General features: G+C 46.4%; 1 protein-coding gene across 4 annotated transcripts in view; it reads left to right on the forward strand.

Moving 5' to 3' along the window:
* The window catches only part of GRIN2B (glutamate ionotropic receptor NMDA type subunit 2B), a 416,591-nt gene extending 401,759 nt beyond the window's left edge, over window positions 1-14,832 (forward strand). For all 4 annotated transcript variants that reach the window (XM_058743608.1, XM_058743607.1, XM_058743610.1 and 1 more), the window contains 4 exons: window positions 1,523-1,683; window positions 3,538-3,725; window positions 6,675-6,913; window positions 9,273-14,832. In XM_058743608.1, the coding sequence (XP_058599591.1) occupies window positions 1,523-1,683; window positions 3,538-3,725; window positions 6,675-6,913; window positions 9,273-11,132 (2,448 nt within the window). In that variant the 3' untranslated portion in view covers window positions 11,133-14,832. The remainder of the gene's footprint in view (window positions 1-1,522; window positions 1,684-3,537; window positions 3,726-6,674; window positions 6,914-9,272) is intronic.
* The last annotated feature ends 5,088 nt before the right edge of the window (window positions 14,833-19,920 follow it).

Below are 19,920 nucleotides of genomic sequence, written 5' to 3' on the forward strand. Positions count from 1 at the left end.
AAGCTCTTGAGCTTTTCAGGTCAAGGGAAAGAGAAAGGAGAATGTCTTTAAGCCCACACAAGTCCAGAGGTTCAGAGTACTCCTGAGTATTCCAAATATATCTCTGAAGTAAATATATCCCCATAGTATTGAAGCCAAGAGGACTTGAAATATCTATATCGTCTTTCCTGTGCCAAGCTACGGGGAGCTACTCTGGCCACGTTCTAGCTGATCACTGCTGTACTATTAGAATGGGGAGGTTGGAGAGTGTGAAGTTTACTGGGGAATGCAGAATATAGACATGAGTTTAAAATAATATAATCTTTATTGAGCACTTACTGCGTGCAAGGGTGCTGTGCCAGTCACGTCTTATACATTATAGCATCTAATCCACACGAGAGCCTTGAAAACGAGACATCATTGTCTCCTTCTTGCAAATGAGGAAATGATGCATGGAGTTCATGTCACTTGCCCAAGATCACACGGTCGTAAGTGGCAGAACTGATCTTCAATCCGTATCTGTCTCAATTAAGACCTTAAACTTCTAATGACTATATCAAAGAGTAGCTCTCAGAACTTAACCAGTTCATTCAGAGAGTAATTGCATTTGTAACATGATAGAAACCCAGAACATCAAATACTTCGGGGTAGACGTGATGGAGGAAAGAATTCACAGAAGGTGTCCTGAAGAAATTGCTTTGAGTTACATTTTGAGATGAAGGACATGAATTGGCCTCAAGAGAAAAGTGAGTTCATGCTGAGGGGACAGACTATATGAGGCCATGAAGATACAAATGAATAATTTGTTCAGGAAGCAACATACAGTCTTATTAATTGCAGGGCAATACCAGAAATAAGCTGATGCCACACATCTAAGCTAAGAAATTTCACTTTGTTATGATAGGCACTGGAGATCTACTCTTAGTTCTTAAGCAAGGGAAGGAACATAGTGAAAACTGTATTTGATTTTACAGTTTGTTCAACAACTCATGTAGAATAAATATAGGCTTTTAATGCATCAAGGAAGGTCAAGAAAATTTCTTAGCAAAATATATTTGATATCCAACAAATTGTTTTCAGGAGTACAATGTAGTTCATCCCACTGAAGTTCTATAGCCTTAAATGGTGCAATGACAATGTATTTAGACCCCTAAATTAAGAGACCTGTAACCATATTTTACATAATTTTCAGGTGTAAAGGTGACTAAGCCTGTGCAGTTAAGCTAACAGCACATCCCCATCATCACTGATATTGTACAGTATGCACAAATGGAACATGCAAAGGTTATAGATTAAATTCAGGATTGGGAAAATAGAAAGCTCTCAACAATATGTATTAAATTGCATGGAATTGAAGTCCTCTTTCAGTTAGCAACCGCTGTTCCTAAGTGAGGGCTATTGTATTTGGTGAACTGTAGTTGGGTCCCTTCCATTATAAATCCACTAAATGCTAACTTAATATCTCTTCACGTTTTCTGAAGCATTTTCTTTCTTTCTCTGTCTGTCTCTCTCTCTTTCTCTCTCTTTCTTTCTCTCTCTCCAGTTCCAGAGACCCAATGACTTCTCACCCCCTTTTCGCTTTGGGACTGTGCCCAACGGCAGCACAGAGAGGAATATTCGCAATAACTATGCAGAAATGCATGCCTACATGGGAAAGTTCAACCAGAGGGGTGTAGATGATGCATTGCTCTCCCTGAAAACAGGGTAAGAACTGCTTCCAAGCTCAGAGTCTTTGATATGTTTCTCACATTTATTAAATGTACACTGAATCAGCTATATCATGCTTGGGTGCCAAACTTAAAGCAAACAAGACTGCATTTGCTTTCTGTGGATTTCCAAGTTGAATTTGACAATATAATTCAGGCCAGTGCACAAAGACTCCTATGCTATTACATACTTCTATGTATACTTTTTTTTTTTTTTTTACAAATTATGTTCTACTTGCATCAATGTAACCGTGAACCAGGAATAAATAAAATAGCTGTAAAAGTAAAAGAGAAACGTCAAGGCTAAGGTTCATGTATTACATGTGACATGAAGACCTGTTGACTAAAAGGTGAACATGATGATTCTGGTGTCTTTTGGACAAGGGAGGAATAAAGGAAGAAAAGGGTGAAGGTTTTTAGACCACAAACAGTGAGACTGTGTTAACTGATCTCCAATTCCCGCTTTTATTGGTGTTCTTTGATCCAGCTTTATACACTAGAAAGTTATTTGTGTGTTAAGAAGAGCTCATGAACTGGAAACACCTTGGCTTGCATAATCCCAGCCACATTGGTCCCTTTATTCATTTGGCCTCTGAAAGCCACGGCTGTGGGATAAGATAGATAGACAATTGAGCATTATAGATGTTGGAACTTTGGGGTCAAGGGGTCTTGTAGCTGATTTCCTGTGTTGTATGATAACTAGCAGCACCTGGACCTCCCGGTGGCTCCAGTTTTGGAAAAGCTACTCAGATGCATGTTTCCTTAACTACTGTTAGACTCTGTCTTATCACCATGACATCACAGCAGATTACAGGAGATGAGACTTGAACTTGGGTGTAGGACCACTTCGGTAGGTAGCCTGGCCCCTGGTACAACCACAGCTGTCCGTCATATCAGAGTTTTGGTTTTTTGGTGTGTCACTTTTCTATAGGGTCCTCGTGGGCCTTTTAAAAATTTTTGTTATCTTATCATACCGGAAAGGGCTTATTTTTTCTTAAGGAGGGATAAAGCTAACTCACCTTGTACAATTGAAGGAGATGATGCATGCTTTTCTTTCTTGCAGACCTCTCTAGTACCTACCTATATGGCTGTATTTGAATTTCTTTCTCTACCTTCGATGTGTCTAAAGATTGGTTTGAAATATCGGTCCATGCCTTCCTGCCTTTACCCGTGGTCTTACTCCCTTCCCTACATATTCCTCCCTTGGGAAGCACAATACATAATATGAGATTCTTCTATGTTGGGAACTTGAAAGACCTGAATTCTTCTATACGTTGGGTTTTCCCGTCGTTGCGCACATTCGCTCTTAACGTAAGCCTGTGCCGCTACAACCCCGACTACTCCTTTCTCTCCTTGTGCTGCAAAACAGAATATTGAAACCTTTCTGACCACAAAAATAGCACTGCACATCTATCGAAACACACACACCTACACTTATCCCCACTCTGGACTGTAATGAACTGAGAAATGAAAAATGTTATATAAATCTACCCTGTGCTATTTGTTGTTATCATTGTGATGGTTACTTTTCATTATTTCTGTTATTATTTTTATTGATTCCTTTTTACTCCTTCTCCTTTCAGACACAGCTTATGAGTTGGCTTCAGGCCCAACTTACATTCTCATCATTCCCAGTGGGAGGGAAAGAACTCCTCCTTTCAACCTGAAATCACATAAAGAACAGCCCGCGATTTAGGCTTTAGATTCTGGCTGAGTTCCAACTCGAGCCTTACTTTGAACCAGTCCTCCGCATAGTTGGCTGGAACCCTATTGCTTCATATTAATGGCCCCATAGGTAGTTTTGGGCTAAAATTCCTCCATTGGATTGTTTGTTTGCTTCTTCTTTGCACAGGAAACTGGATGCCTTCATCTATGATGCAGCAGTGCTGAACTACATGGCAGGCAGAGATGAAGGCTGCAAGCTGGTGACCATTGGCAGTGGGAAGGTCTTTGCTTCCACGGGTTATGGCATTGCCATCCAAAAAGATTCTGGGTGGAAGCGCCAGGTGGACCTTGCTATCCTGCAGCTATTTGGAGATGGTAAGTCAAAGAAAGGGGAAATGCTTATTTGGGCTCTTCTCACGGCTAGTCCAAAACACCAACCTTTCTTTCTTCTCCATTCCTGTAACCCTTGCACTTCCAGACAGTTATCTCACGGTATACTGTGAAGTTTTTGGGGGGTAGGTATTAGTTTCCTACAGCTGCCATAACAAAGTACCCTCGCTGAGTGACTTAAAGAATAGAAATTTGTCTCACAGTTCTGGAGGCCAGAAATCCAAGATAAAGTGTCAGCATCGATTCCTTTGGAAGACATCAAGGGAGAATCTCTTCCATGCCCCTCCCCTGGCTCATGGTGGTTTTCTGGCAGCCTTTAGCGTTCCTTCACTTGTAGACACATCGCCCCATCTCTGCCCTCATGATCACACACCATTTTCCCTATGTAGATGCCTGATTTCCCCCCATTTTTAAAGATGCCAAGTGTAATGGATAGGGGCCTACCCTACTCCAACATGATATCCTCTTGTCTAATTACATCTGCAACTACCTCATTTCCAAATAAAGTCAAGGTACTGAGGATTAGGACATCAACACAGGAATTTGGCGGTGGTCACGGGGTGGGTGCACAGTTCAACCCATAACTGGGTGAAATTTGGGAGGATTAATGTAGTTGATCAAGGAGGTACATTTCAGGATTGTAGGGTATGATTAGACCTTCAGGGATCAAGTAAGAGGGGCTAGTATTAGATGTTCCAGACAGTCTTTTCACATGTGGCCGGAGCAGTAGAGAGAGCTTCGGAAAGGCTTCTGCTTTTTGTGTGTCCAGAGAAAGGCCAGTACACTTGTGGCCATCTATTCATTCTTCCCTCTCTCCCATCTTGCTCTTTAAGCTGGAAGAGATAGGAAGCAGGGACAGGGTCCTCTGAGGCAGAAACTCATAAGGCACTCCCCAGTGTCATTCTGGCAGGAGACCGAGGCAGCCATCTTGCTTTGAGAAGATCTCCAATTTCATTACACTCCAGCCTTCGGCATTCCTCTCCACTTTGTTTTTTAAAGTACCTACTCTTCCTGTTAGTCTCCCAGAAACTAATCCAGTTATGGGAGGGCAGCCTGACTCTGCTTGGCCCCACAGGCCATCAGCCAGGAGGTTGTCTAAATTATGTCTGCAGAACCTTTGCTGTTAGGGATGAGATTCGAGGCAGAGGAACACAGCTGGATTTTCAGACTCCAGGTGAAGTCCGTTGTTCCACTAGTTAGGAAAATCATAGTTTGATCAAAGAAATGAGTAAAATGTGATTTGATTTGGGGCACCTGGGTGGCACAGTCGCTTAAGTGTCCGACTTCAGCTTAGGCCATGATCTCACAGTTCGTGAGTTTGAGCCCTGCATCGGGCTCTGTGTGGACAGCTCAGAGCTTAGAGCCTGCTTCTGATTCTGTCTTTCCCTCTCTCTCTCTGTCCCTCCCCTGTTTGCTCTCTGTCTCTCTCTCTCTCCCAAAAATAAATAAACATTCAAAAAATGTTTTAAAGTGAGTTGATTAACACTGGAAAGACTCAAGGCTTATAGCTGAAGCATATAAGCCATGTTGGTATAAGGGCTTCTATAATTTTCATGTAGCTGTCACTTAAAAGCAATAACAGAGCTTCTGTCTATGAGGAAGGGAAGCAGTAGAGATTGTTTGCAGAAGTTACCAAAGCTCCAGTCAGTTTACTCAAAGTTCAAATTTTTAACCAAACTGAAATTATTAGAACAGGTAGCTTTCTTCATGAGATTTTCAGAATTTTGTTTGCCTAGAATTAGATGCATTCAAGGGCACGTGAATTTTTTCATTTTCCTTTTGTCTAAGGTTTGTACCTTCCTAATTTCTAGTATCCAGGGGAGTGGATAAAGGTTATTTGTCTCTGGCATGAATTAAATCAAGCAGAGCTTCTCGAAGCGATGTTACAAGGAGGCAGTTCTAAATTTGGTGGTTTCATTTGATTCAAGTTCACTCCCCTTTACTCTTAATATTTCCCTCTGCAACAAGAGATCAGATAGTGCGAGGGTCAGTGGGGGATCAGTCAATCTCTGCTTCTCTCTCTCCATCCCTCCTTCCCCAGCCCAATCTGATTTGCACACTTAAAAAATTTTTTTTCTGAGAGTGGGGAGGGGCAGAGAGAAAAGGGGACTGAGGATCCGAAGCAGGCTCTGCGCTGACAGCAGTGAGCCCGATGCGGAGCTCGAACTCAGGAATCTTGAGATCATGACCTGAGCCGAAGTCGGACACTCAGTTGACTGAGCCACCCAGGTGCCCCTGATTTGCACATATTTTAAGAGCCAGTTTTCTGAATCTCTTATTTGATTATGTGATTTCTTACTGTCTACAAATGAAGGTACAAAGCACCTAGTCTCAGGCCCTGAGCACCTTGCATGAACCTTTTTTGTTCAGCTTCCTGTGCCCCCTTTTTCTCTGCTTGAGCTGTTCTGCGTGTCTTTCCCAAACAAAGGCTTGTGTACTCCCACCTCTCTCCCCTTGATCATGCTATTTCTGCTGCCTCGAGTGCCTTTTCATGCAATATAAATTAAAACGCACCCATTTTCTATGCCCACCTCCAAGTCCTACCTTCCTCAGGAGAACTGACCGGTCACGCCATCCACAAAATTACTCCCGTGAATTTGAACTCTCGCGTTACCTGCACATTGCCGGTCATATTGATTATCTGTAGACAGTTTGGACTGACAGATCATGGAGAGCGGAGGCAATGCCCCATACCTTTGTGTCACTGCAGTACCCACATTAAGTTGTCGCCGAATACTTATTGAATACGTTGATGAATTGATACACGGCGGTATTCATCAAATTACCGTGATTTTCTCTATTGATTTTTCTTTCTTTCCGTCTCCTTGTCTCTTTCTCTCTCGTGTCCTTCTCTCTCTTCCCCAATACCCTTCTTGTCCCCTCTGCCTGCTCTCGGCCCCCCGTTCCCCGCTCCCCTTGCCGGCCCGTCTCCAGGGGAGATGGAGGAGCTGGAGGCTCTCTGGCTCACTGGCATCTGCCACAATGAAAAGAACGAAGTCATGAGCAGCCAGCTGGACATCGACAACATGGCGGGAGTCTTCTACATGCTGGGGGCAGCCATGGCTCTCAGCCTCATCACCTTCATCTGCGAACACCTTTTCTATTGGCAGTTCCGGCATTGCTTTATGGGCGTCTGTTCCGGCAAGCCTGGCATGGTCTTCTCCATCAGCAGAGTGAGTGGCTCGATTGAGGTGTCGGGAGCTTGCGGGGGACAGCTCAGTCTAGGGCCGTGCAAAGCACAGAGACCCAGGCGGGCACTAATTCCAGCCCCGTGCAGCTGCAGCAAGAAACCGCATCGTGCACCTTTCCCCCGCGGGTCGGGTGACGGGATTTCAGGTGGCCCTAAACAACAGGGGGTGCTGGTTTTCCTTCAAGAAGCGGCAGCTTCGTGTGTGGGGCCTGGGCATTTGGCTCTCACGAAGAACTGGCGGATCTGTCAAAACGAAAATTTTGGCCTTCTACCAAATGCTTTCCGTCACCGTTAGTTAATTGTGTATAGGCTGTATTAATCATTTAATCTCTCTTTAAAAAAAAAAAATCACATGTCGGTTCAAATAGTGAAATATAATGTGGCTCTCTTGTTCTGACATACAGAGATAAATTATTGGTAGCTCCACGGTTCCACTCTGTTTTAACCATGTGTGAGTTATGCAGAGTTGAAGAGCTTAACAGAACCTTCAGAAATAAGTACTGACCCATAAGAAATTTACATTCCAGAAACTTTCTTCACTGAAACAAGAGTACAACTCTTAAGTCATTCTTTATCTAGGTCTCTTCTCCGTTTCTGGTCCAAAGTGAGGATTCAGAACTCAGTTTTAAATATGAACACAGGATCACAGCGAAGCGGGGTGGGGGGAAGGCAGGCTTCTTTTCATTCTTGTCGGTAAAGTTTTGGGACTCATTCGTGAGAAGTGACCTCAGATGTCCTTTATAGAATAGAGGGCTAGATTTCAGATCTAACTAACTTGGGCTCTAATGGAGTTATGTAAGAAAATGGATTTCTCATTAAGTCGTCCTGTCTTCTCATCATTTTCCTGTAGTGTTTTAGTGCTACAGAACAATTTCCTCTCTGGCTGTGAGCTGATTCAAGGCCATTCAGGAACCTGTACGCAGGAGAGGGGGGATGCGTGGTCCCTGAATCACATTATTGCACCGTACAGCCCTGTCTGAGGTCCAACATAGGGTGATGGCAGAAGGAACGGGGGAGCTGGTGGCCTGTAACAGGAATCCCACTCACGACCCGGAAGCATAATGAAGGCCCCCGCAGAAGAAACTGCTTGGCGCTTTCTCTTGGCCCCAACCAAGGAGGGTTAGAAAGAAGAAAAGTAAGGACAGTAACCTTACTTTGAAGATCTTAGGTCTTGATATGGCCCTCTGGGATGGTGAGGCTCACTTCCTCTAACCCCTTCTTCTCCCCCACTTAGCTGTGATTCTCTATTCTAATCTTCTCTGCTCTCATCCCCATCTGTTGGGGCAACTGCCCTTCCCAAATTAATCCCCTTTGTTTTCAAGACCCAATTCAAACCACCTCCTCTTCACATACTTCCCTTGCCAGGGAAAAAGGTCTCAAACGTGTCCACCTTCCAAGGCAGGGAGCGAGACATTAGCAGGTTTCCCTGACTTGGGACTTGAACCCAACCCATTACCTGGGCTGGGTGGTGTTTTTCAAGGCCTGGAACAAGGAGCTGTACACAGGGAGTTCTCAATCAATACTAATTTGTTACAGTATTAATTATGTATGATAAGATTAAGTGAGTGACAAAGTGTAAGAAGGAGACTAGGAGCTAAAGAGAGAATAAGTGAGAGGATTCAACAAGGGAATTATTTGTCCCTACTTAGTACTTGCTGTCTGTCCCAATTCTGCCCTCCCACGGTGTAGGACACAGCAGGAGAAAAATCCTTCTTTGACCCCAGGGCTCCCTAACTCTCTCTGTGAATTTGGTTCATGCTTGGCTCAAGAATAGAACTGCTCAGCTGTTATTTGGTGACCAAAATCCTAAAAGCCACTGGAAAAAAAAAGTGGCTGTTATGAGCTCTGAGCTCCCCTGTGCTATACCACCAGTCAAGGGTGGCCAGCCTGGGCACAACAGCCCCAGCACCTGGGGAGTATTGCTATCGATTTCCAGGAAGCTGACAATCATTTTTGCAATCAGCTGATATCATGACCTCATTTTTAGGATGGGAAAACGTAGGCACAGGAAGGAAAGTCAGTGCAACGCAATGGTGGAGTCGAGGCATAGAATGTCATGTCTTACGATTCCAATCTATTTACTCAAGTCACTTGGAGTGACCGTGTCCCCTCTCAGAGAGCCAGACCACTGAGCTTGGCTCATCTTGTGCAAATGCAAGGTGATAAATCAGGCAAGCTTCTGGCCACAGCATTCTGTGAGTTTTAAGACCGTGCCACGTTTCATGCCTGACTTTTCTTAATCCAGCGAGGCAGTTAGTAGCGGTGGAGGGGAGAGCGTCCTCCACGTGGGCATTTCTAGCCTCGCCGGAGACCTGATGCATGTCATCCTCTCCTTGCTGCAGGGTATCTACAGCTGCATCCACGGGGTGGCTATCGAGGAGCGCCAGTCCGTGATGAACTCCCCCACCGCAACCATGAACAACACGCACTCCAACATCCTGCGCCTGCTCCGCACGGCCAAGAACATGGCCAACCTGTCTGGTGTGAACGGCTCCCCCCAGAGCGCCCTGGACTTCATCCGGCGTGAGTCATCGGTCTACGACATCTCCGAGCACCGCCGCAGCTTCACACACTCTGACTGCAAATCCTACAACAACCCGCCGTGCGAGGAGAACCTCTTCAGCGACTACATCAGCGAGGTGGAGAGAACTTTTGGCAACCTGCAGCTGAAGGACAGCAACGTGTACCAGGATCACTATCACCACCACCACCGCCCCCACAGCATCGGCAGTGCCAGCTCCATCGATGGGCTCTACGACTGTGACAACCCGCCTTTCACCACGCAGCCGAGGTCCATCAGCAAGAAGCCCCTGGACATTGGCCTCCCCTCCTCCAAGCACAGCCAGCTGAGCGACCTGTACGGCAAATTCTCCTTCAAGAGCGACCGCTACAGTGGCCACGATGACTTGATCCGCTCCGACGTGTCTGACATCTCCACCCACACGGTCACCTACGGAAACATCGAGGGCAATGCCGCCAAGCGGCGCAAGCAGCAATACAAGGACAGCCTGAAGAAGCGGCCGGCCTCGGCCAAGTCCCGCCGGGAATTTGACGAGATCGAGCTGGCCTACCGCCGCCGGCCACCCCGCTCCCCGGACCACAAGCGCTACTTCAGGGACAAGGAAGGGCTACGGGACTTCTACCTGGACCAGTTCCGCACCAAGGAGAACTCCCCGCACTGGGAGCACGTGGACCTGACGGATATCTACAAGGAGCAGGGCGATGACTTTAAGCGCGACTCGGTCAGCGGAGGAGGGCCCTGTACCAACAGGTCTCACCTCAAACACGGGGCGGGCGACAAACACGGCGTGGTCAGCGGGGTCCCGGCTCCCTGGGAGAAGAACCTGGCCAACGTGGACTGGGAGGACCGCTCGGGCGGCGGCAACTTCTGCCGCAGCTGCCCGTCGAAGCTGCACAACTACTCCGCATCAGTGGCCGGGCAGAACTCGGGCAGGCAGGCGTGCATCCGCTGCGAGGCTTGCAAGAAGGCAGGCAACCTCTATGACATCAGCGAGGACAACTCCCTGCAGGAGCTGGACCAGCCGGCTGCCCCTGTGGCGGTGACGTCCAATGCCTCCACCACCAAGTACCCCCAGAGCCCGACCAACTCCAAGGCCCAGAAGAAGACCCGGAACAAGCTGCGTCGGCAGCACTCCTACGACACCTTCGTGGACCTGCAGAAGGAAGAAGCCGCCTTGGCCCCGCGCAGCGTGAGCCTGAAAGACAAGGGCCGCTTCCTGGATGGGAGTCCCTACGCCCACATGTTTGAGATGCCAGCTGGCGAGAGCACCTTTGCCAACAACAAGTCCTCAGTGCCCACTGCTGGACACCACCACCACAACAACCCCAGCGGCGGCTACATGCTCAGCAAGTCGCTCTACCCTGACCGGGTCACGCAAAACCCTTTCATCCCCACTTTTGGGGACGACCAGTGCTTGCTCCATGGCAGCAAATCCTACTTCTTCAGGCAGCCCACGGTGGCGGGGGCGCCGAAAGCCAGGCCAGACTTCCGGGCCCTTGTCACCAACAAGCCGGTGGTCTCGGCCCTTCACGGGGCTGTGCCAGGCCGTTTCCAGAAAGACATCTGTATAGGGAACCAGTCCAACCCCTGTGTGCCTAACAACAAAAACCCCAGGGCTTTCAATGGCTCCAGCAATGGGCATGTTTATGAGAAACTTTCTAGTATTGAGTCTGATGTCTGAGTGAGGGAAGAGAGAGGTTTTAAGGTGGGTACGGGAGGGTGGGGCCGTGGGCGTGTGGTGCGCATGTCACGGAGGGTGACGGGGGTGAACTTGGTTCCCATTTGCTCCTTTCTTGTTGTTTTCATTTATTGACGGAATCCTGGAGTTCTGATTCCTTCTAAGAGGGCAACCCTGGTGACCAGCCCCAGCCCTCCCCCGCCTCTCCAGTGCTCTCCTCCCTCTCCATCTGTCAGTCGTTCCCGTTCCCGGGAGGGAATCCGGTGGGCTCGCTCAGCACGGGAGGGCAGAGTGGAGAAAGGAGGTGGCTGCGTGCAGGCTTCCTCGGAGCATGGAAGGACTGTTTGCCACCCAACTTGGAGTGCAGCAGGGAGAGAGATACAAGGAGGCCACGTGAGCGCAGGATAGCTCTTCCCAAACTGATGTGGATGGTTAGGTGAGAAGGCAAAAGCACCCAAATGAGACCATTTGCCATACTGCCCGTGAATGCAAAGAGGCTTTTGCTAAATTCTTGTCACTTAGGTGGCATCTGTGTAGGGATCACGTGCCAAGCAGAGGGCAGGAGGCCATGTGTGTTTATGTATAAGCCAAAAGAATGTTTCAATTCCACGAGACTCCGTGGTGGTGAACTGGAACCAAGGGTCTTTGGTAGGTGACGGAAAGCACGTCATAGCCACGTTCCATGGTGCACTAGAGGCAAGAGAAGGTGGACGACATGTGCATGTATGGCCATGTACACTTGTACGTGCATGTAGTCTACACGGGCATGTGGTCAGGGGCCTAGAAATGTAGAGAGGGCAACCTGGACTCCTAAAACTGTTTCTTCCAACATCTCGAAGCGGTGTGCCTCTTTTGGCTTATATACAAACAGAGATGGTCCGATGCTACCTGAAGGTTGGCTGTCTCTCCCCTCCACCCTTCCTGAGTGAGGAGAATGGAAGTTCTTGACATGGACGATGATGCGGTCTAGACAAAAAGGTGACGAACGATCCTACGAGAGCAAGGTGCAAAAGTCACTCCTCTGCGGTTCAACCAGTTTTGAACGAGAACTTTCCAGGAAGGCTGAAGGGAACGGGAAGCAGCCACGGCTCTTTTGCCCACACTCGAGAGCAAAAGATTCTATAAAAGCTTTCTTGAGCTTTTTAGATGCTGGCCAATGTTTGGGGAGGAGCTACGTAAAGCTTTGAAGTATAGGGGAGTTGTTTACGGTCGGGTAAGTGAGAGAGGGGGATGTTTTCAATGCTTTGATCCCTTCTTACTTCACCTGGAGCTAGGAGAGCTTGCTCCACCAGAACTGATCACAACTGATCTGGAACAGACAGTCCAATGGCATGAGCTTGCTCTGTGAGTACAGCTCAGGAAACGTGGAGGGAAGGGAAGAGATTTGGAAGTGGAGAGGGTAGGAGGGGAGGGACTCCCCCACTGCCCCACTGGGTCTGGCTCCCTGAGAATGTGGCATTGAGCTCAATGTGAACACTCTCAGTAGAGGCCCTTCCACCTTCCTACAGAACCTTCTTTCCCTCCCAGGTGTACCATTCAAGAATAAAAATATATATGTAAATATATATATATATATGTGTGTGTGTATATATATGTGTGTATATATATACACACACACACATATATATATATATATATTTAAAACTCCAGGGATGAGGGTACTGGCAGATGCAATGCCCCCCTTCACTTGGAAACTTGAGAAGGGAAATGAATATTCGTCACTGCCGGTCCTGAAACTTAGGGAGGGGTTGTCCTGTGGGTCCATTCCACTGTCCTGCCTTCCTCCCCTTACCCAGGCTGGCAGCCAAAGAGCCCCGGGTCTGTTTGGAAGCTTGACTGCAGGATCTCCATGTTGCACACAGGACACATAAACCAGAAAGGTGCTCATCCTCCTCTGGAAGGAAGCTGCCATGCCTCTTCAAGTCACACCCTCCAGGGCTGCTCTTTGCCTTCCTGTTTTGCCCTGACTCACCACCCTTCCTCCTTCCCTGCCCTTGACTGCTGTCCCCTGTCCTCCTCCTGGATTTTTACCTCAGTATCTTTCATTTTAAAGCCAACTGAAGGCCTTGTAAAGCTATGTTTTCTTTCTAAAATGAACCTGGGGGCAAGGGGCTGAACCTCTCACAGATTTGGAGAGAGGAGCACGGAGTGCTTTACCTTAGATTCAAGGAAAGACTTTGAGAGAGAGGACAGAGGGCGTGAGGCGTCTCCAGGAGGAAGAAGGAGAAGGGCCATATAAACATCGCTTCACCCTGACTCTGTCTGAGGTCAGGGGATCCTCCCCTCACTCTTCCTCTTACCTCACCCCTTTCAAATAAAAAAACCAAACCAACTAACCTAGCGAACAGCAATCTAGAACAAAGGGGGCTCTGTCGGTCTCCACTGGTGACAGAAATCAAGATGGTGTTTATTTCATATGTAAATATTTTGTTTTCTAATTAATTTTGTATAGATAAAGTGTTCTCTTGTGAGTATTCAGGGTGTCGGGCTGGAGGGAGTGGGGTGGGGATGGGAATGAAGAGGGGAAAAGTGTTTTGTTATGGGTTTTCATTTTCCATTGGGGGAATTGTTTTGTATGGCTTTTGCTTCAGGGCGTCTGGGGAAAAGTGTATGTGAATGGAGGCCACTGTGGCGAAAATGCCAGGGAAAAGTAATCTGTGCCCGCGCCTCCCCACCTCACCAATCTTCTTGGTCTGTGAGAAGTGTCCGTGCCCATAAGCCTGGGCTTGGCACTGGGTCCGGCTTGGCCCTAAGCAGAACCCAGGTCCTGCTCCTGTCTCCTAGGTAGACCGCGGATGACCAGCATTCCATGCAGAGTCAAGCTGGTGACACCACATTTGCCCTGTCAGCACCTAGGGTAGGAAAGATTCCAAAAAAGGGCTTAAATCAGAATTGAGGTCAAATTGACCCTCAATCCTGATGTGGCCGAGAGGTTTCAGGAAGCTCAGTCCTGAGAAATCTCCCAGAAGCCCCCTTGTGATGTTTAACAACCATATCAAAGCCAATTCTTTTCTTCCTAGTACCTGAGTGCTGGCCACCTCCCTACGCCCTCCCTCACTCCTTAGGTGTCAGCACTGCAAGCACACGCAGAAAATTCCCACAAAGTCTACTTTCTGAAGCATGTGATATCTGGTGACAGGGAGGTAGCACTGGATACATGTCTTACAAATATGCATGCTTTTCTAGAAAAGATGACCAGATCTGCTCCAAAAAAAAAAAAAAAAAAAAAAAGAAAAAAAAAAAAAAAAAGACCAGATCTGCCCATAGAAAGATTGCAGAAGTTGGTTTTAGACGTAGAAGGGTGGGTATGTGAGGGACGGTGCCGATAGTGACTTTATTTTGTCCTGTCCTCGTTTCTGCCCTCAGGAAGGTGCTATTTGCCTTGAGCCAGGGATTCATAACCTGACCTTGGGTTATTAACCAGACAAACAGAGTTTCTTTCACTGGATTATTTGTTTTGTGAAGGGTGGCAGCCTCTCTCTATCTACCACGGGATGAAATGTCCAAATCCGTTTACGCAAGACGTTACATCCTATTTGGTCCTATCCTCCCATCATTGAAAGCTGTCAGCTGGATCGTTTCATTTTTCTAAACCTTTTCGTTGGGCCCCTTGGTCACTTCTCTTCAGCTGGATGTTTGAATTGGGACCAAATAAAGTATTCGTGGCCTGCTCAAGAAAGCTTAAAGAAAGGAAGGCCAAGCAGTGTCGAGTTCTAGATATTACTTCATTCCAAAATAACAAGCCAGTAAAATGCATGAGGATGAATTCAGCAGTAAGCCCCATCCATTCCACACTGGGCCTGGACAAAGACCCAATCTGCCCAAAACTGAGATTCCATAGACACCCTCGAGAGCACCAATTGTTCCAATTTTCCTCAGAATCCATGCTTTCTATCTTTGCTGTCCTCTGTCATTCCCTTCCACCAGAAAGTGGGTTGGTGGCTCTGATCCTGTATCCTCTCAGTGGCAATGCTTAAATCTTAGCATTTCCACCAACCTCAGTTAATGTGCCCCTTGAATTTGCCCGAGTCAAGAATGCGCACACCCTTCAGAGTGATGCATGTGCAGTGGATCTCGTAATTTCAAAGTATGTCACTGTGTATCCTCAGCCAGAACGTGGGAAACCTCCTTGATGTGGATTCCTCCGTCCTGGCCACAGCCATGTTGTGATTGGGGGAAAAAGAATCCCAAGTGATTCCATTAAGTGTTGGTGGTGTCAGTAGTGCCCAAACGCATGTGTAATGTGATAAAATAGGAGTCTTCTATACAATTAGGTGAATATCACCCGCCCAGTCTTCCGTGGCCATCGGGAGTTGCCCAAGGGGGGAATTCTCCGCATGGGAGGTGAAGAAACTATTACCAAAACTGCAGCGTGCTGGTCACCTGCACATCTCACTTAAGAGCTAGGGTTTCTTTGTTTCTGTTTTTGTTTGTTTGTTTGTTTGTTTGTTTCTTTGTTTGGTGTTTAGTTAGTTCCAGATTTAGGGACAGAGTAACCAGATGGTTTGGGCAACGGCCTTTGGAAAAAGCTATTCCAGAACTCACTGTATTCTTTTAACCCCCTTCTCTTTAAGAAAGCCCTGTCGTTGCTTGACGCCCTGTGTGTGTGTGTCTGGTGTGTTAGGAGTGATTCCCGTGTGTGCATACATGATGCAGCTGCATCATTGGTGAATGCATTGGGCATTTCCAGCCATTGTGGCCATAACTTCTGTGCTTTCTGAGCCCAAAGCCATATAAGAAATGTGTGCTCAGTAGACCGCCAGACACTTCGGTAGAGCATTTGCTTTCTTCACCTGAGTGTCAGGGACTCTTCGTTCTGTCTAAGGAACTGATTGTGGATGATGAACAGCTAAAAGTGGACAGTTCTAATGGAATGGGTCTGGCCTTACAAATGGCATATAATCCATGGCGTGGCTTCAGAGGTCCTGAGAGGACCTTTCCTTTTCATTGCCCACCCCACTTTCAACTACTGGCTTCCTACACAGACGTACTCTTCTAGCACTGAGCTGCTCGTCTGTCATTTAAATGAAAACAGTCCCAGGAAGGGTGACATATTAAGCCATATTAGGGATTTACACATTTAAACACCTAGTTTACATTAGGAGTCTCATCTCTTTTCCTGGGATGATAATACAGGAGAAGATAGTAAGATACAAGAGAAGGGGGAGAGAGCAAAGAACACAGAGAGTAACAGAGAAGGGAGTCAAAACACAGGTTCCAGAATATAAAGACATTGGAACCATCTCATCTTCCACCTGCTTTTATTTCAGGCTCATGTGTGGTAAGAACAGGACTCCTAGCTAGGAATTGTTTTTAATAAGTGGTCACATGAGCGTGTAGTTTGTGAATCTCTAAATTCATTATCTTGTTGGGCAGATGAAGAACTGTGAGTCTTCCCATAGAAAATGGAAGGCTGGCGCTTCTCCTCCTGTATAGGTGACTGAGTAGGCAGCTAGAACGATCAAGTCGAATCAGTGTTAAGATGACAGAAGTACTGCCCTTATCTGTCCTCTGTCCCGGTTCAATGACTCTTCCAATGTAGCACTTGCTCTATGTTCTGTGTGTCCTCACTGCCATAGGGGGTGCCCAGTGATATCTACGCACGCTAACTCTTAAGGAGCCACCATACCACCAAGTGCTACTTAACCAGTGGGCAGTTCTTTCCTAGACGTATCAGATATTTGGGACATCACTAAGATGTAGATTCATCAGTCTGAAAATGTCTAACGCCAGTCTAGACCTAGGGTTCCATGCTAATTTGGGGTCCCGATATAGGATATAACATCACAGGATATCTGAATGCATCCCACCTCTATCCCATGCCAACCGCATTGACTCAACCACACCAGAGCCCTGTGGATTCTATCACTTAAAGTATCTACACCTATCTATTCTCATGACAAAAAACTATCCCCTGCCAAAAAAAAAAAAAAAAAAAAAAGGAAGCCAATGGTATTTCCATGCCTTGGAGACATTAGTGAAGTCTGAAGACTCTAATTTGCAATAAGAATAATTTGCAAGGAAATTGCAAATTTCCAATTGCAAGGAAAATAATTTGCAAGGAAAAAGAATTTTGTCCAAAGAATGATGGGTTAGGACAGCAGTACTGGGAATAAGTGGGAAAAGTTAGAAACCATCCCTATTTCTCTGCCAGGATGTCCATTTGCATCCATCTCACAGCTCATCACAGGGAGTTTCTGGCACTGTTCTGTGCTTTAAAACATAATTGCTGGTGTGATTACAGGGGTGAGGACTCCTGATGAGAACCGAAGGTGGCAAGCAGAGTGGATGAGTAGAATCCCCCATAGCCTTGGGACTCTGGTGTGTAGAATCCGTGTTCTGGCAATGGAAACAAATGGAAACTCAACGCAAGGATTGAGGGTAAAAGCACAATGCGAAGCCCAATTTAAAACGGTTATTTTCAAGATTTGGTTTGGTTTCCACATTTCAAACCTGAACTCTCTTTATTTTTAATTATTTTAATAGCGTTATGATGTAGGGGGTGACGCAGATTCCAGTACTATGCAGGAGACAAAAATAAAAGCTCTAATTAAATATGTTAATTTCAATTAAGCCAGTATCTATTGAGCAGTACAAACGATGCCCCTGGGCTGGTACTGTGACGAATATAAAAGATTTCCAAATGGAATATATTATACTCGCATATAATATATGAATGCAAAAGTATCAAATATTTAAATGTATGTATTATGTTTGTATAAATAGATATGCATAAATCAGTATATTTATACATGCAAGTTTTAATTTTTTCTGGTGTCAGGGTGTGAGTCAAAGATATTCTCCATTATGTGATTTAAAAAAAAAAAAACAAAACACCGCAGAGATTCAGTTTTTCCTCTCACAGCCAGGCCTGGATCTTTTTTTTTTTTTTTCTTTCTTTCTTTTTTTTTCTTTTTTTTTGAATCATTCCACCTCCTGGTCTGAAGCTCTGAATTCTCTCTCTGACCACAACCTTGCAGTTTCTGTATCTTACCTACTTCCCTTCACGCTCCCTGTGCTGTTCTGCTCCATCAACCGCCCTGGCTGAAGTTCCTCACCTCTTTGGTATCGCCCCATGCTCTCCGCAGCACTGGCTTCTGCCTCTTGCCGCCTTGTGACACCCGGTTGCTTTTCCAACTCTGCATCCCCGCCCCCATCCCCGTCATCCATTCCCCCTGAGAGAACGGAGGGTCTTCCACCTGTGCTGAGGGCACAGATGCCATCCGTTTGGTGCCCCCTGAACCCTACCCCGCTTGAACATCTTTTTTTTATTTCTCCAGTGTTGACTCCGTGTCCCATCTGCCAAGTGGTTGTGAAACTTGGTTTCCATTTTTCCTTTCATCCTTAACTCCTGTCTCCCAACACGCGGTCTTTCCTACTGCATTGCTGAGAAAAGACACCTGATTTCTTGAGTCCTCACATGACCAGTCCTCTCCATTTCTAAATTCCTGCTGTCTTTCGTTCGTCTTTTCCATCCTCCCTCTCAGCCCAGTGCTCCTCACCCCGGTGCTCCGATGCCTACCCTCTGACCCGTCCTGAGGTCCACTCCAGCCAGCAGTACTTCCCTTATGGGCTTTTCATCTCTTCCACACGTGCCTACCACCATCTCTAACAGTCTCCCCGTCCTACCACCATCTCTAAAAGCAAATCTCTCCATCTATTTAAACTCTTGGATTCCTGTCCTCCGTTTTACCTTTTCACTTTCCAAACATCCCAAAAATGTAGCCTGTCTTTCTTCACTTCCTCACCTAATAATGCTCATGGCTTAATTTTTAAAAGTGGGCTACACTCTGCCACTCTACTGAAACTGCTCTGGCAACATTCCAGTGAACTTCTTGTTACAGAATCCAATGACCCTGTCCCCCCACCGCTAACCTAAATTTACCATTGGGAAGCAGCATGTTCTGGCTTTAATCCTAGCCCTCTGGTCCTCTCTCTATGTTCTCTTGCTGGTTCCTGATCTTCCTCCTATGCCCTCAGCGTTGACTTGCCATGGTGTTCTGAGCTTGACCCTCTCGCCCTCTTTATCGCCATGCTTCTGTAGCAATGTTTCTTTCTTTCACCACTTTGACGACTCTCCGGGGATGAATTCCAAATCTTCTCACCTACACTTTCCTTTTCATTTCCTCTTAATGCAGATATTTCCGTTCACCTCCTGGACGATTTCTTGTTGAGTCAAATATCCAAGGCAATCCCTGCAAACGAACATAATCACCAGATTCCCCCTTCTGGTTAATGGTTCCACTGTTCCTTCTGTCACCAAACTAAAGCTTTCCAGACACTTTGCCTCCTCCGTTTCCCTCATCTTACACAGCTAATCATCTGGAAAGCCTGTAAATTCCTGCCCCTAAGGATTTCCCAATCTCCCCATTTCATTCAGGTCCTTCCATCTAGTTGGGATGATTTCAATATCTTTTAGCATTTTCTAAGTTTTTATATTTGAATCTACTCTTCTCAGTATTCACTTCCTATTAAATCATGCCATTCTCCAAGTGAAAAAAAAAAAATCCAATGGGCTATACTTGCCACAATCCAGCAGGAAGAATAACTTCTTGTAATTTGCCAGTGTGTGTGCCTATGCAGCAGATAAGCTGAATCACACATTTTTGTCTTACCTTTCCGATACTGACTTTTTCCCCCACGTATTTTTTCTTGAACTGCTTCCTTTGCCCCAAATTCTCTCCTCCCTCTCTCCCATCTCACTCCCTTCTTGCATAATATCCATCTCTCTATATACAGATCTTCAAAGAACAGAACAAATGTACCACATGTCTACCTTCCTTCATCCAGA

Source organism: Neofelis nebulosa, chromosome 8, assembly GCF_028018385.1.
Source record: "Neofelis nebulosa isolate mNeoNeb1 chromosome 8, mNeoNeb1.pri, whole genome shotgun sequence".
Lineage (NCBI taxonomy): Eukaryota > Metazoa > Chordata > Mammalia > Carnivora > Felidae > Neofelis > Neofelis nebulosa.